The sequence below is a fragment of the Glandiceps talaboti genome, chromosome 18 (assembly GCF_964340395.1).
Source record: "Glandiceps talaboti chromosome 18, keGlaTala1.1, whole genome shotgun sequence".
Taxonomy (NCBI): Eukaryota; Metazoa; Hemichordata; class Enteropneusta; family Spengelidae; genus Glandiceps; species Glandiceps talaboti.
Genome location: NC_135566.1, coordinates 22,864,635 through 22,883,768, shown reverse-complemented (window position 1 = coordinate 22,883,768; position 19,134 = coordinate 22,864,635). Strand labels below are relative to the sequence as shown.

The following is a 19,134-nucleotide window of genomic DNA, read 5'->3' as shown; positions in this document are numbered from 1 at the left end:
GTTGAATTTTTTTTTTTTTTAAATTAAAAGAATAAAATAAAATAACTTTAACAAAAAATATATTTTGACTTTCAATTATATATAATCCTTTAAAAAATTCTGGTTTGACGAAAAATAAAACAATATTCTCAAATAAATGAAAACTTATTTCAATTAAAATAATGTAACCATGGAATAAAAGTACATAAACGGTTAAAATTAGTTTGTAAGTACGAAAAATATAAAATACTATAGCTAAAATAAAATAATACTTTTGGCCTGAACGGCTTCCCATAGGTATGGGAAGCCGTTCAGGCCAAAAGTATTTTTTTATTTTAGCTATAGTATTTTATATTTTTCGTACTTACAAACTAATTTTAACCGTTTATGTACTTTTATTCCATGGTTACATTATTTTAATTGAAATAAGTTTTCATTTATTTGAGAATATTGTTTTATTTTTCGTCAAACCAGAATTTTTTAAAGGATTATATATAATTGAAAGTCAAAATATATTTTTTGTTTAAGTTATTTTATTTTATTTTTTTAATTGTTAAAAAAAATTTTTCAACTTTTTTTTTTCTCTCAACTTTTTTTTTTTGGCAGAGTCTGCTGACAGGCGCCGGTCACGAGCACGTCGTGCTCGTACCCGGCGCCTGTCACGAGTACGTCGTGCTCGTGACAGGCGTGTCCTTCGACATCCATTACGACGTGTTTCGGCGTCAAATACGCGTTCTTATTACCTTCGAAATTGATCGCTCAAACATTATATCAGATCTCAAAACTGTTCAGCCGCGTACGATCCATGTGCAACGGGTAAAGGTATTTCCAAACGGTAAGTCAGGTACTTCTAGTACGAGCACACATGTTGACATCGACCTGCTGTATTACATACGTAGACGAACATAGTATTTCATTTGATTTGTAATGTACTGTCAATCAAGAACATAGTATTTCATTTGATTTGTAATGTACTGTCAATCAAGAACATAGTATTTCATTTGATTTGTAAAGTACTGTCAATCAAGAACATAGTATTTCATTTGATTTGTAATGTAATGTCAATCAAGAACATAGTATTTCATTTGATTTGTAATGTACTGTCAATCAAGAACATAGTATTTCATTTGATTTGTAATGTACTGTCAATCAAGAACATAGTATTTCATTTGATTTGTAATGTACTGTCAATCAAGAACATAGTATTTCATTTGATTTGTAAAGTACTGTCAATCAAGAACATAGTATTTCATTTGATTTGTAAAGTACTGTCAATCAAGAACAGTATTTCATTTGTAACGTACAATTCTTCGATAATTGCCAGTGTACAATAATGAATATTATTATTGCAACATACAAATAAATCATAAACACATAGTCAGTATACTGCATAACGTTAATACAACTTTACGTTTTATTTCAAGTGAGATTTTCACACAAAGAAATAAAAATACGGATAAATGTGTTTGGCATATATTAGAATAGCAAATTATTTACAACGTAAATTCTCACGCCTCTTATTATATTTGTATATTTTTACAATTCTTCGATAATTATCAGAGTACAACAATTGATATTATTATTACAATAGACAAATAAAAATAACGTCTGATTTATTTGGTTCGAGGACAGGAGATAAGCAAAGCATTGTGTTTGGGTACATGTCACGTCGACGACGCCCCTTCTGGATTGCTGACGTAAGGAATGTCTGAGAAGTACGACTTACAAACGTTAAGGGAAAGTTCTTTGAAACCTGTGGTGTGAAGACATGCATACTATACAGTTTGTAACTTTGACATAAATGTCATATAACTTTAGCTAAATGTTTCATGAAAAGTTAGAAACGAAAAACACGTCTTCTATTTTCAATTTGAAATAGTGTGTAAAGATATACTACAACTTAAAGAAAACAAAGATTTTAATCATTTGATATCAAAAGACCAAAAAATTATGTCCTATGTTTGACTATCATCCTTACTCCATCTTCCTCCTCCTATCCATCCACAATAACAACATCACCATGATCATCATCATCATCATCAACAACAACAACAACAACAACAACAACAAATTCTAACAGGACAGAGCTAATGATACAATAGATACACATGTACATGCATACGCACACTAGTACACGAACAGACGTGGACATACACATACGCGTATAATATACAGAAAGTTTTGAACTAAACTAACTCATATAAGACCATTCATTGGCAAAATGGCAAAAAAGACACCGAATCCCCGGATTGGTAACTGTTTTCACCACACAAACCCATACATATATGTTTACAGTTATAACATTTGTCTGTCATCCGGCATTTCCATGGACGGATATTATCAATAGAAAGTTTTCTGTTTAAAAAAATATCAAACCGACATTTGCTGTAAATAGGACTGAGGCAAAATGGATTATTCTACGCTTAAAGGGGAATAAAAAGACTGAGATCGAGGAAGTGAACTTGTGTACAATTATTGCAACACGGTACAGGTAGAAAGCCTAAATTTTGTATTGCGTAACCCCTTCATCTCTGGATACGCGTCATAAATATGGACACATATTCTTTATTACTAAAAAAATGTTTGCAACAAAAGCATTATTGAGAAGATTCAGTCTGAAATGAAGTGGAAATGTACGAATAGTTTATAGCAAAATTTAAAAAAAAATCCTTTAAAATCATTTGGCTGGAATATTTGAAATCCGTTGAATAAATGTTGGCGGGAAATTCTTGGTGTTGATGAAACAATCTACCAATTATCGCATGTGTGTCAAACGTACTCAGTGAAGAGACTAAAATGTTTTCTCTTCTCCATATTTAGGAGTCACTACCTGCACATGCAATATTACGAGTCCAAGAAAACTAAAGAGGGTGGACTGTGTCTGATCACGTGATGCCTGAAAACATTCATCCAGTTCACGAAAATTAATCAGCTACGATACGTCACGTGACTGAGGTGAGAAACATGATGGATGCGGATGTGTACTTGATAACACATTGAGATATGCTACATGGTGCACTTGCCAAGTACACACATAACTTATTAGTGTATGCAAACTAGTTGACCCATTGTCAAGTACACTTATTTTATTTTAATTGAATGGAATAAAACTAAAACGCGTAACAGTTCTTATAAAAAATATGTAAAATCTTTTTGAGCACCTTCACCTAAAAACATAAATATAACACAAACAAAATATGGCAAACGTCAACTCCGAACAGAATTTTTTGAGTGATGGCAATATTTTCAAGATTATTAATTCTGATTGTTGTGAATTTGATAATCTATACAACAAATTTATCCAACTATCGCCGTCAGTGACGATCTTGGGTATATTTTGACAAACGCAATGACATTGTGATTCTCTAATATAACCTCGTTCAATCGACATAAACTGTATTTCTAAATTCTAGGTTGTTGCATACCAACAAAGTTTTTTACTTAGCCGCCCAAATTAAAATTCCACTCCAAACTACGGGTGGCCAAGGTTAGGTCATAACTTATTGAAAGCAAACAAACAAACAAACAAACAAACAAACAAACAGCATCATACAGATGTTTCTTTCTAGATCGTTGTATACACTCTCGCAAGCCAGAGAACATATTTCTGCTAAAGCAACGATATGTCTTGGACGGTGCCGTAAAAGAGTCTGGGACGGTGCCGTAAAAGAGGTTGTGTTTTACGACGATGGTTGTATAGTGCGATTCTGTTTTGACAAACAACACTTGATACCGAATCACAAAATTGACATTTATTATACATGTATTAAATTAGAAATATTCGGTATCAGTTGAGTCACTATCATACACACCAAGTTCTTCAAGATTAAATCTTTCTAAGGTTGGGGTGACAGGTCTTATTGGTCCAATTTCAGTCGAAGCTGACGTTGATGACGTCGACGACGATCTGATTATGGTTGACCTACCGGTCACAAGAGGTGCCGCCATGTTGATTGGAGGTTGTTTCTTTTCCGATGATTGATTATTTATTGATGGATAATGACCTTGATGAAACGAATCCTCAAACCCGGAGTCCATCCCGTGACCGTTTGTCGTAGGTGACGGTTTTTCATCTAAGAACACATCACCACTCTCCTGAGAAATAGACCTTCTATATGCGCTATGTTCTAAACTCTCTATAAATTCGTCGTTATTTTTTGTTTGACTAGGTACTGTACTTTCTGCAATACTGTTACGTTTAGGTTCAAATATTTCATCTTGTGGTTGGTGCTGTTCTGCATGAAAACGATTTTCAGTGTCTCTATAGTTTCTATCATATACATTTAAGTCATGACTTCTGATAGTTGAATTACTCGAAATGCTAGACTTTGATGTTGTACGAGTTCTTTGATTTGACGATGCTCTATTTCTGAGCTTACTGAGATTGCTAGTTGACCCAGACAGTGTTTTCTTGTAGCCTTTCTCCTGGAAAATGGGCTTTGGGATTTTCGTGGGAATATTAGGGTATGGATCAACTCTTTTGGGAAGATGAAATTTGGGTGCCAGTTTGTGAAATGTTGGAACAGGAGAACACGGTCTTAACGCAGAATGTCTTATACTTCCATTAAGACTTTCATTAAATTTCACCCGCGTTCTCTTTTGATCTGAAGAATTTGAACTATCATCTGCTTCGTCGTCGGAGTCATAAGCATCTTGTGTGACATTTGACCCGCTCAAATAGCGCGTCATTGCATTGTGGACAAGTTTTTTGTTTCTCTGTCTCTGATATAAAGATGTTTCGTTTGATTCTCTCCGATCGAAGTCTCGCGGTTCAGGAGTTTTAGAGCGATACCTTTTCGGATTTCTATCACTTTTGCCGCGAACCTCCGATGATTTAGATAATTCTTCATTTCTGCGAGCTCTCTCGGGTGAAACTGACCGACAGCGTCGACGCCTTATTTCCCTTTCTTCATCTTCCTTTGAACGACGAGCTGAAACTCTTGGCGATGATGGTCTCGCACTCACATCTCGATCACGTGTTCTTCGCGTAATAATATTCACTTCTTCATCTTCCTTAGCAATTACTTGGTGTCCACCTTGATCAGTTCTTGTTATCATCAGAACAACTTCCTCCTCCTTCTTTTTAGCTGGTCGTGGCCTTGTAGACGACACTCTAGGCGACGCTGGCCGCGGTGCTGGTGAGGATGATCGCGGTATAGGGCTTGATCGTCCAGAACGCCCTCTTGTGGATGAAATCGTCTCTGATCGTAATGTTTCAGTGCGCCTCTCCACAGGACTTGGACTAGCCCTTCCAGACCGTGGTGTCACTGACAAGTTTTTCGATCTTTCTTGCCGTATTTTCTCTTTCCTTTCTCTTTCTCTGTCGATAAAACTACTCCCACCACGTGTTGGAGTTGATGAACGAATTGGAGTCGATGAACGCACTGGAGTTGAAGAACGTGGTGGCATAGATGACCTGTCTCTCCTCGCAGGCACAGAACTCGACCTTGATGGAACTGGACTTGAACGTCCAGTTCTAGCAGTTCGCTCCTTCTCCCCGTCAAAAGGTGCTGGACTTGATCTACCGCCACGTGATTTCGGTCGTTCAATTTCCTGATCATCATTATAAAAGGCCGGACTACATCTGCCCGAGCGAGACGAGGGAGACGGACTTGACCGACCACTTCTGATATATGCAGCAATAGGCGACGGACTCGATCTACCCGATGATCGCGGGGTAGTTGGGGTTTCAGGTAATGTTCTGCCTTCACCCCTGTTGTTTTTCTCCCAGAGTGACATTCGGTTATTACCAGAGATATCATAGGGTGGATAGTCCATTTTTGTACTATTATTCCAGTTGTTACCAGAAGGTTGACAGTAATGCATGCCACCCTTTTTTGAAGATGAGTCACTGTCAGAGCTATCTGGGCTCAAAAGTCTCTGTCCTGCTCCCGGTGATACAGACCTTCTCCTGCTGGGACTTTCGATATAACCTGACGGATGAAATGATGATGCAATTACGTCATTATTTGTAATATACTGTTGTTCAGATGATCGCTTTTGGCTGTCGTAATTGTACACATCAGTCCTAGGCGATGCAGGACGGGGTTTTCTCGCATTATGATTAGAATTATATGTTTTTTCATAATCATCAGCATCTCCATTCATTGAGCTGTACTTTTGAGGTCTTCCTGAAAGATTCAAAGATTGGCTAAGCGAGTTGTGTGACGATCGTGGTGAGGATCTCCGTGAGTTTTCTAAGGACTGTCTTAGTAAAGGACCATCATTACTACTTTTTATATGTTCGTCATCTCTTCGATTAATTCTCCCGGAACTTCCAGCCCTTCTCATGGAAGACAACGACGATTGCAATGATGAAGGTGATGATGGACGATTTCGATGACCACTGTAACCATTTTCCTTACTTGACTTCCGTGGACTGACCTCGCCGTTTTGGTGGTTTACGTCACCAGTGCTGTGATAACGGTGATGCATTTTGTTATTACTGTGTTCGTATTCCTGAGACGATCTAAAATAGAGAAAAAAAAGTTAGCTTCTATGTTGTAAATATTCCTTAATGTTATCGAACTTTGTGTCAAAAGTGATATATTTTCACAAAAATGAGTTTTTTCCCCAACATGCTTGGTACATCTCCAGACATACGATATTAGTGTACATATTGTCTTGGCAACCATGTCAGCTACTACAATAAAAGATATTCATTTCTCTAACTAGGTGTTTGGCGACAGACAGTCTCATGTCAGAACCCAAACAAAGTAATTACAAATTCATGACATTGTTCGTCCTCCTCCAAGGCTTGTCCCATGCCGTAAAAATAAAGTGAAAATACGACATTCTCCTCTCTATCCATGAGAATTAAAAGTAAAACACAGATAAAATTCTGGTATATTTAGAACGTGATCATTTTTGTCAGAAATTCACGTACCATAGTTGACAATGATATGTGGTTGTAGGCGTAGTCAAGAGGATTTAACGCCATAGGACACATTACAGAAGAGCAAAGACCCTCCGTTGGTGGAGGGTCTACGAGAAGAGCAACCTCAATTTACAATATTGGCGAAATTCGAGGCCAGAAAACGATTACCACTAAACCAATGCCCCAACCCACAGTATCGGTGTGATCAGGGATATCATAGAATTAAAAATCTCTCCCAACCCCGTTCCCAACCCACACGAAGAAATCGCTTGATGGCTAGAAGTAGAATATTCGTCGATAGGAATTCTCGTCAAGATACACTGTAAGATACGTCGTGACGTTTCGCCCTCACCGGCCTCCTCTCACAGGTAGGGGTTGGCCGATGTGTGAGGGCGGCCCGTCACAGCGGACCTTACAGACCAAAGGTAAGACATAACGATAAACTAGTGAAATCGGCTTCCTCTGTCGAACTGCAACAGTATCGAAATTTTTAACCAACTAATCCAACTAATTTAAGTGACCACGATAAAGTTGTCGAACATATAAAGATAAATTCATATCGAAATGTCTTGTCTAAAACATTACTCAAAATATTTTTCAAAGAGTTAAAGTCATTAGATAGACAATAGTATAATACTACAAATTAAATGCTGTATAGTTAAATAGTTCAGAGTTCACGTAATAGTTCAGTTTTCGTATAACATACAAATAGTTCACGCTCTGTCGTTGGATCTCTTAGTGATACTTTCATTAATTCTTGTCTTCTCTTCTCATGGTTCTTCGTTCGCTATCTGTTGAGTTTCGGAATTGTAACTTCATTGTCAGTCGTCTACAGCTTGGCATGTTGTTTGCTTCTCACGGTTCCAAACTTGGTATTTTGAAGACTTTCATGGTTACAAATCTTCCATGGACGTGGTATCGTCGTCGGTCTTATTCCTAGACTGGGAAAGTTCTTTTCAATTGACATATTAAGTAATTTCTCTGCCGGCACTCGCTTGACTCCCACCATCAGTAGTACCGTGAAGAGGTTCTCCTCCGGGGAAATTAGACTTTTTACGGGGAACTCGCTAGCTTCGTGGAAACTCTTCTATCTAGATGTTTGGGGAAAACACTCACTTGGTTGCCGAGAGGTAGACTACCACGAATAGTCTTTAACACGGGTTTGGATCTCCTCCATATCAAATCTTTAAGATCAGCAAGGCTCCATCATATCAATTCTTTGTGATCAGCCAGTATTGTAGTAGAAGATAAACTGCATACGAGACGATGTTGTGTCATGAATTTGTAATCACCGTGTTTGGGTTCATGACACTGTTTATACGTGTGGCCTACACCTAGTTAGATAAATGAATATCTTTTATTGCAGCATAGACATTGGACTGTCTATGACTGAAGTAGCTCACATGGGTGTCAAGACAATAGGTACACTAATATCGTATGTCTGGAGATGTCATTGACGATAGTGTCCTTTGTTTCATCTCCATGACGATCATAATTATGCATGACCTATCTGTATTGTTATCTTAAAAGCTCATCTCATATGCGTGACTTACTAGTTTTGTAATTTGATTGATTGATTGATTTTATCTGGCAAAAAATATTTGGAAAACCACAAACTAAAACGGATATACAATACGGCAACTATCACATTCGCATGAAAGACAAAACAGACACATCCCTGAATACCTTTACCAAGGATGACACAAACAAGTTTTAACAACTTATTTCCACTGTGGTCCTCACACATAAAATATCTCACAAAGTATTAAGTGTGAAAAACAATACATAACAGCGAAATATACAACGAAATACCGCCAATGGCATTGTAGCACAACTGTACAGTTTTTAAAAATGTGTATCCATATGCTAGGCCATCCTAACAATAGGTGTTCATTTCCCTGAATCCAGTTGCCTATCCAACCATATTGCTATCTTTGCGATATACGTGATCATTTGGCTGTTGCTATGGGCGTGGTCATGTTGCTAGATACATTTGCATACATTTTTTAATGTTTTTGTTCACCTGTCTGTTAATCCCCGTTGTTATCTTCGCAATATATGTGATCATTTGGATGTTGCTATGGGCATGGTCTTGTTGCTAGGCACATTTGCATACATTTTTTGAATGTGTATTCATTTGTCTTCCAATTCCTGTTTATTATCTTTGCGATATACGTGATTATTTGGTTGTTGCTATGGGTGTGGTCATGTTGCTAGGCAAATTTACATACATTTTTTGAAGTTTATTCATCTATTAATCTGCGTTATCTTCGCAATATATGTGATTATTTGGCTGTTGCTATGGGCATGGTCTTGTTTCTAGGCAAATTTACATACATTTTTTGAATGTTTATTCAATTGTCTATTAATCCCTGTTATCTTTGTGAAATACACGACCGTTTGACTGTTACTATGGGCGTGGTCATGGTTGTTAGGGATATTTGCATACAGTTTTTAAATGTTTACTCACTTGCCTACCAGAAGATGATGTTATTTAACCAAAATATACTCCCATTTGGTTGTTGCTAAGGGCGTGGTCATGGTTGCTAGGGCCAATTTTGTCAACATGTTTTGAAGAAAATCTGCAGAATAACACTTTCAGAAACATCTCACCAAGTTTCAGACTCATTGACCATGTATTTTGAGAAATACGTTTTCGACCAAAAATGAACATTTTTACACCTAATTTGCATATCACTCATGGAATCATTGTATGATTAATATTTCTTCGTCCATACATCCCTAAATGCATTCCCATTAAATTTCAGCCGTCTGCTCAGTGGTTTTGGAATTATAGATTTTTGACCAAAAAGACACATTTTTAGCCCTAATTTGCAAATCACTGATGGGACCATCATATCATGAACAATTCTTAGTAAAAACACCCTGAAGAATGTTTCACCCAAATTTCAGCCCAATCTGCCCAGTAGTTTTTGAGTTTCAGTTTTTTGACCAAAATCACATATTTTGACCAAATCACAAACCGATGGTCAGATCATTTTGATTTGAACAATTTCCCAATTAGATACCAAAGGTAATGGACCCACCAAATATCATGGCAATCGGTTCAGCGGTTTTTGACTTTAAGTTGTTCACACACACACACACACACACACACACACACACACACACACACACACACACACACACACACACACACACACACACAGACAGACAGACGCCAGGCGATCCCTATAGCACTACTGAACCAGTTCAGTTGTGCTTAAAAGACAAAATCTGACCCAACTACATATGCATGAAAATGAAAGTAGAACGAGGCCAGACTATTGGAGTAAGACCGTGAGGCTGAACTCATCAGGGCTTTGATAAATAAAGTCTATGTTCCAGTTACACCACACGCATGGACGGAACCCAACGTATAGGTTCCCTTCGGATGGTGGACTAAAAACTACACTGCCAAGAACTTCTCATCTTTCCCTCAATTTCAGTGTGTATTCTGACTATCTAAAGTTCATGAGAGATTTAGCCTAATCGTTTCAAGCTCGTCACTTGATAGAAAAATTTACAACAATATCTGAACAATGACTAACGGACACTTGGGACAGGATTCACTGTCTGTTGTACCCCCCCCCCCCCCACACACACACACACTCGACCAAGATTCACTGACAATTGTCCCCCACGCACGGCCAAGATTCACTGAAAATTGTAAACCACCCCCCACACTCGACCAAGATTCACTGACAATTGTAACCCCCACCCACCCACGACCAAGATTCACTGACAATTGTACCCACACACGCGACCAAGATTCACTGACAATTAAACTGTATGCACACACACTCGACCAAGATTCACTGACAATTGTAACCCCCACCCACCCATGACCAAGATTCACTGACAATTGTAACCACACACCCACGACCAAGATTCACTGACAACTGTAACCCCCACCCACACTTGACCAAGATTCACTGACAATTGTAACCCCCACCCACACTCGATCAAGATTCACTTACAATTGTAACCCCCGCCCACACTCGACCAAGATTCACCGTCAATTGTACTCACACACACACACACACCCACCCACATACACACACACACACCACCAAGATTCACTGACAATTGTAACCCCCCCCCCCCACCCACACTCGACCAAGATTCACTTACAATTGTAACCCCCACACACTCGACCAAGATTCACTGTCAATTGTACCCACACACACACACACACACACACCACCACCACCACCACCACCAAGATTCACTGTCAATTGTACCCCCCCCCCCCACCACACACACACACACACACCACCACCTCCACCACCAAGATTTACTGTCAATTGTACACACACACCTTAATTTGGATGAATGATTTGTCGTCGATTTCACATCTGTACATGGCGAACTTTGTCTTCGGAAGGGATCGTGGTGCCGCGAAGATTTGTGACCTAAATAGAAAGAAAGACAAATTTACCTTTTTACTGTATTTCAGTCTTTAGATTGCATTTAAAAGTATTTATTTATTGGAACAATTAACATCACTTCTATTTATTTGTAGGGAGAAATGAAAAATCAACAAAAATGATGAAACATGAACAAAAAACCCACAAAAAACGAGAACAAATGATAAACAGGAATAAATATCACGTTGACTGGCAAGTTGATAGATAAAAAGTCATCAAGACAATGATAGCACCAAAATATTGGTAGGACAAACAACCTCTAAGGTTTATATGGTTTATATGGTTTATATGGTTTATATGGTTGGGGCGAGAGCAATAAAATGAGACAGTGAAGTTACAATATTGATTAATTTCTGTTGATTATTGATACAACAAGTTGAACAAAGGCAATCTGTTTTCGTTGTTGTGGCGTCAAGGACCTACTTTAATGATTCTTTTATCACGACATGGTGCGTAGATACCAACCATGATATCGTGTCCATGGTGCGTAGATACCAACCATGATATCGTGTCCATGGTGCGTAGATACCAACCATGATATCGTGTCCATGGTGTGTAGATACCAACCATGATATCGTGTCCATGGTGCGTAGATACCAACCATGATATCGTGTCCATGGTGCGTAGATACCAACCATGATATCGTGTCCATGGTGCGTAGATACCAACCATGATATCGTGTCCATGGTGCGTAGATACCAACCATGATATCGTGTCCATGGTGCGTAGATACCAACCATGATATCGTGTCCATGGTGCGTAGATACCAACCATGATATCGTGTCCATGGTGCGTAGATACCAACCATGATATCGTGTCCATGGTGTGTAGATACCAACCATGATATCGTGTCCATGGTGTGGGGAGTATTTTGTCGACTAGAGAAAGCAACACTGAACGGTCAGTGGTTTCTCAGTGACATGCTTTGTCTGGACTTTGACGTCACAAGACAGTTTTCAAACACACGTATTCTTTTTGTATTGCAACACGAGAACATTCTTTAACGTTCCACAGGGACACGAAACGATTGGTTATGGGGAAAATATTTTCGTTGTTTAGTTTAGTTGAATAAATATTCATTTCGTATGTCTTTAGATTGCATTTAAAAGTATTTATTTATTGGGACAATTAACATCACTGCTATTCACTTGTAGGGAGAAATGAAAAATCAACAGAAATGATGAAACATGAACAAACAAGCCCACAAAAAACGCGAACAAATGATAAACAGCAATAAATATCACGTTGACTGGCAAGAGATCACGTGCACATGGGTGGTGTATGTTTTACTTCCCAGTCGTTGGAATGCTTATTTCGAGGATATTAGTCACGTGATAAATTGCAAATGAAAAGCTACATGTACTATTCAGCCCAACTGCATTTTAGTAAAACACGAATTGATGGCTCGATTGTTGATTTCCTTTCAGTAGGTAGGAAACATCATAAAATGTCAATATGAAATACTGTAAACATGTGAAGTAAATGCTTCTTTAATCCATTTTACCTGACTGTAAATAACATGTCAGAGACAGGTAACTACTGTAAATAACATGTCAGAGACAGGTAACTACTGTAAATAACATGTCAGAGACAGGTAACTACTGTAAATAACATGTCAGAGACATGTAACTACTGTAAATAACATGTCAGAGACAGGTAACTACTGTAAATAACATGTCAGAGACAGGTAACTACTATAAATAACATGTCAGAGACAGGTAACTACTGTAAATAACATGTCAGAGACAGGTAACTACTGTAAATAACATGTCAGAGACAGGTAACTACAGTAAATAACATGTCAGAGACAGGTAACTACTGTAAATAACATGTCAGAGACAGGTAACTACTATAAATAACATGTCAGAGACAGGTAACTACTGTAAATAACATGTCAGAGACAGGTATCTACTGTAAATAACATGTCAGAGACAGGTAACTACTATAAATAACATGTCAGAGACAGGTAACTACTGTAAATAACATGTCAGAGACAGGTAACTACTGTAAATAACATGTCAGAGACAGGTAACTACTGTAAATAACATGTCAGAGACAGGTAACTACTGTAAATAACATGTCAGAGACAGGTAACTACTGTAAATAACATGTCAGAGACAGGTAACTACTATAAATAACATGTCAGAGACAGGTAACTACTGTAAATAACATGTCAGAGACAGGTAACTACTATAAATAACATGTCAGAGACAGGTAACTACTGTAAATAACATGTCAGAGACAGGTAAGTACTGTAAATAACATGTCAGAGACAGGTAACTACTGTAAATAACATGTCAGAGACAGGTAACTACTATAAATAACATGTCAGAGACAGGTAACTACTGTAAATAACATGTCAGAGACAGGTAACTACTATAAATAACATGTCAGAGACAGGTAACTACTGTAAATAACATGTCAGAGACAGGTAACTACTATAAATAACATGTCAGAGACAGGTAACTACTATAAATAACATGTCAGAGACAGGTAACTACTATAAATAACATGTCAGAGACAGGTAACTACTGTAAATAACATGTCAGAGACAGGTAACTACTGTAAATAACATGTCAGAGACAGGTAACTACTGTAAATAACATGTCAGAGACAGGTAACTACAGTAAATAACATGTCAGAGACACGCAACTACTGAGATTACAACATTTTGACAAGAGGCACGAAAGTTTACTTATCGAAGCAAGATAAGAAACGAGAAAGTGAAAACTAAGTTTGCATAAAATGTGAGATGTGTGCTGAAGTAATGTCAACATGATGAATTCTTGCATTGTTATTGGCTCACAACGAGGTCAAGGGGTCAAACTTTTCAAACGTGAAAAGTTATGCATTGCAGCAGTTCAACATAGTTTGGACATAAAGTAACAGTCACATACAAATATAGGCGCGGAATTGTCTCAGATTAATTGTCACAGCTCAAAACTCGACAAGCACTGTACCATTGGAGTGCTTTACTTCTCATTTATATCCACTGTATAGGAAGTGTAATAATATAATGTTATATTTGTCTATCGAATTTTGTGCATTTTTGCATAAACTATTAATATTCCTTACTAATTTGTATAGATGCTAATTTTTAAAATAAATTAAAAAATTAGCGCCATTGACATTGTATCACAACTGTACAGTTTTTAAAAATGTTTATCCACATGTTGATCCATGCGAGGTACAGGTGTTCATTTGCTGAATGATTATCCAGTTGCCTATCCAACCATGTTGTTATCTTTGTAATATACGCAATCATTTGGTTGTTGCTATGGGCGTGGTCTTGTTGCTAGGTATATTTGCATACATTTTATGAGTGTTTATCCATTTGTCTATTAATCCCTGTTGTTATCTTTGTGAAATACACCACCGTTTTGCTGTTGCTATGGGCGTGGTCATGGTTGCTAGGGGTATTTGCATACATTTTTACTCACTTGCCTAACAGATGTTATTTGACCAAAATATATTGCCATTTGGTTGTTGCTAAGGGCGTGGTCATGGTTGCTTGGGTCAACTGTCAAAATATTTTGAAGAAAATTTGCAGTCTCATTGACAAAGTACTTTTTGAGATATAAGTTTCTGACCAAAATTCACATTCTTACACCTAATTTGCATATCACTGATGAGATCATTATATGCTTAATATTTCTTCATCTATACACCCCAGGTGCATCCCCATTAAATTTCAGCCCAATCTGCTCAGCAGTTTTGGAATTAAAGTTTTTTGACCAAAAATCACATTTTTTTTACCCAAATCACACACTGGTGGTAAGATCATTTTGATTTGAAAAATTTCCCATCTAGACACCCAAGGTAATACACCCGTACCCACCAAATATCATGGCAATCGGTCCAGCGGTTTATGACTTTAAGTTGTTTACACACACACACACACACACACACACACACACACACACACACTAACACGTATATTGTAACGTAGATCAAGAGAGTTATAAATATTGCCCTCGGCTGTCTACGATGCAGTTTCCTTTAAACAGCCCTTTGGAAAGTCACAAGTTAAATGCTGTGTGAGTTTAACTAGTTTTCGGGTCAGCTAGGCGGTACAATTACTGTATTTAGACGTTGGTAGCAAACCACAATGGCCAACAAACAATATTCACACAAGTAGGCATGAAAGAATGTAATGGTTTGGCCCCCTGCCAAACCTTAACAGACTGAAATAGTTTTTGAAACCGTCCACTGAGCCGATACTTCGGCAAGTATTTCAAGATCATTAAGCTGAAAATGACTACATTACAATATACGAGTCATCATAGACCCTGGGTGGAGGGTCTATGGAGTCATATAACAATGTACCCCAGGTCATGCTGATCAACAATACAACATTTAAAACAAACAAGAATGATATGAAAATATTAGCCACACAAGGGATTATGTTGAGGCATGGAAGTATAAGGGTTCTACTTCCATGATTGAGGTGAATAATAATTCCAATTTGAGTAAAATCATGGAAGTATAACCCATGTTATACTTCCATGGTAAAATGATGGTACTCTTTGAAGTCACTGTAGAGGTAGGCTTAGAGAAATGTAAATATTGTAGAGTGTTACATAACGATTGTACATTCAATGATGTGGACACTGGAAAAACGTATTTCGATATCGTCGAAGTCTCTCAACTCTTCTGGGATCTTGCTACGGAATATGTTGAATAGTTTATTACGATAAAGAATCGAAGTCACACCATTATACTCGATTTATTAAGGTGGGCAGTACTTGGTTAGTATTCTCGAATTGAATGATGTACGCAACGGATTAGCTGCAAAGGTTGGTATTGTTATACATATTGGTCTAATTAAGCTTTTATCTAGAGTAGAATGCAGCTCAACAAAAGTGTTTGGGTCAACAGCGTCAGACGTAATATCATTTTCACTAGCACAATTGTTGTCTTGGTAAATTTTGACGGTAGGATTTCTAGAGTAGTGCAATTTTGAAAGTTGCATGCCAACGAGTAGGCGTTGTTTCCATGGAATCTCACAAGGGTTATTCAGATATTTTTCCGCAATCGAGTAGCTTCTACACCAACCCAGTCGAGTCGGTGCCAGACCTTACAGTGCGTTGAAAGCCTTGATTTACGATATTGTTGTGAGGGTCAGATTGTTTACAGGGGCTGTGTTGAGAGTCAAATTCATGACAAGGGTAATTCGTGTTTTATACGTATACTACTCTGTTCAAATCGTGTCACCAGAAAACAGAGAAACACAAGTATCGTATTATATTATGTTGTATAGTCGAAAGGTTAACATTGACTCGTTTAGGTACAACACAATACAATATTATACAAACACACAAATCTATGTCAGTGGAGCCATTAAGAGTAGTAGTCGGCGTGCAAACAATTCACAATGTATTGAGAGGTCGTCCTACCAGTATCCTTTTGTTATTATTTCCGAAAGATCAACACAAAAGACGAGCAGGTTGTGTCAGCAAAACTGAAATCTCAGCAAATAGTACGCCAGAAGATTATAGCTCAGGTTAAAGGTTGTGGTCGAGTGAGTGTAGACGTTTTAGAGTGGTGAAATGTACATACCTGCACATCGACAGGGGTCGTGCTTGTCCAGGTAGTGTTCTAGCGTGTCCCAGCCTCCACCTACCCGTACCATCACGTGACTTCGAAGGATCTGAAGAGCAAGATAATAGCTCATGAAGTAGTTTGAAAAGCAGCCACATGTTGGCGCTGTTTCGAGAGGGCCACCTGTTGATCGTCAAAGTGGTCAAAGTTGACCTTTACGGCATATGGCTTGTTATTGGTACCTTTCAGTCTTTTAAAGAAATCAATTCGAGTTTCTATCCCCGTAAATGCAGTTTTGAATGCATCGTACGCCTTAACACAAACTTACACCGCATACAGCAGTTATTTTTGGAACATGGCCGCCATATTGCTATTCAGGTCAAGGTCTTGAAATTAAGTGTTGTGCATATGCCTCACACAGTAAAAATCAAGACATGATAAAAATATCACCATCTCTTTAAATATTTGATTAAAAAATACCGCCAATGGCATTGTAGCACAACTGTACAGTTTTTTAAAATGTTCATCCATATGCTAGTACATGCTAACAATAGGTGTTCATTTGCTGAATGACTATTCAGTTGCCTATCCAACCATGTTGCTATCTTTACGATATATGCTATCATTTGGCTGTTGCTATGCGTGTGGTCATGTTGTTAGATATATTTGCATATATTTTTGTATGTTTTTGTTCACTTGTGTATGAATTCCTGATATTATCTTTGCAATATACGTGATCATTTGGCTGTTGCTATGGGCGTGGTCTTGTTGCTAGGCATATTTACATACACTTGTTGAATGTTTATTCAATTGTCTATTAATCCCCATTAACTTCGCAATATATGTGATCATTTGGTTGTTGCTATGGGTGTGGTCTTGTTGCTAGGTATATTTGCATACATTTTTTGAATGTTTATTCATTTGTCTTTCAATTTCTGTTATCTTTGCAATATACATGATTATTTGGTTGTTGCTATGGGCGTGGTGTTGTTGCTAGGCAAATTTATATACATTTTTTGAATGCACATCTCTGATGTGATCATTTTCATTTGAACAATTTTCCAACTAGACACCCAAAGTAACATGACCACCAAATATCAAAGCAATCGGTCCAGCAGTTTTTGACTTTAAGTTGTTTACACACACACACACACACACACACACACACACACACACACACACACACACACACACACAGACAGACACAGACACTTTGTCATGCCTATAGCACTACTGAACCTTATCAGTTCAGTTGTGCTAAAAAGGATTAGATAAATAAATAGATATTAATACAAATTTAAATTGCCTCTAAAATATAATTCTTATATTAAATGTCGATTTAGAATGACTTACCCTGACAAAAATAAGAGTATTTGAATCTCCTATTCTATATTTACCATCAGATACCCTCACCATAGGAAATTGTACTGGACATGTACATCTGCCGACTAAATCGCGAACCTGGAAGGAAACATATTGAACAGTGTTAAGTGTTTGACTTTACTTTTCTTACATTTCCAACACTTTTGAGCAATTCCTTTTGGCACATAACAATTTTATCTTGATAAGTATTAAAAAATAATTCATATCAATGAAAGGAAATTGCTATTACAATGTTGCCTAAAATTAATCAAATGTCACCAACATTTTGTTTAGGTCTGGTACTGAAATGTTTGATAAGGAAGTATGAATGCTGTATATTTACTACAGAAACATGATATATTGTAGGGTATGTTACATTTCATCACATTGAAAGGGCATGAACAAGGTTGAAAGTGAGCCATGAATACTAAACAACTTTTAAGGAACAGGAAATAGGCAGATATTTGATGTCACGTTACTTGGAGAGTCAGTCAAATGTGACGTCACGTTACTTGGACAGTCGGTGAAGTGTGACGTCACGTTACTTGGAGAGTCAGTCAAATGTGATGTCGCGTTACTTCAGTCAAATGCGACGCGCAATGCAAGACAGTATTACATTTTACACAAATTAATGGTTCATAAATTCATAAATTGTGTAATTTTATTATAGTTTCCACGAAATTATATGACATAATGTTTTCCAAATTATGATTGGGCCTAAAAACATAATTGTTTGGTTCCGGTTACCCGACCCTACCTCGTTTTTCACAGCCAACCCTAAACTTGTTTTGATGTATTCGAGAAAAAAACAATACAATTGCAAAAATTGTGAAGTCTCATAGTGGATGCGGAAACTGACATTAATAACTTAAAAAGACAATATAAAACCGTTCTTCCAATCTGCAATGGCTGTATATCTGATGGGAAGTAAGAAATAACACAAAG

The 19,134-nt window shown here is 37.5% G+C and overlaps 1 protein-coding gene across 1 annotated transcript in view; it reads right to left on the bottom strand.

The window, feature by feature from the left end:
• Window positions 1–1,409: 1,409 nt before the first annotated feature.
• LOC144449063 (uncharacterized) overlaps window positions 1,410–19,134 on the bottom strand; it is a 45,166-nt gene continuing 27,441 nt past the window's right edge. The window contains exons 2-5 of the mRNA XM_078139476.1: window positions 18,181–18,288; window positions 16,846–16,936; window positions 11,178–11,271; window positions 1,410–6,448 (exon numbers count right to left, since the gene is read on the bottom strand). Of these exons, the coding sequence (XP_077995602.1) occupies window positions 3,751–6,448; window positions 11,178–11,271; window positions 16,846–16,936; window positions 18,181–18,288 (2,991 nt within the window). The 3' untranslated portion in view covers window positions 1,410–3,750. The remainder of the gene's footprint in view (window positions 6,449–11,177; window positions 11,272–16,845; window positions 16,937–18,180; window positions 18,289–19,134) is intronic.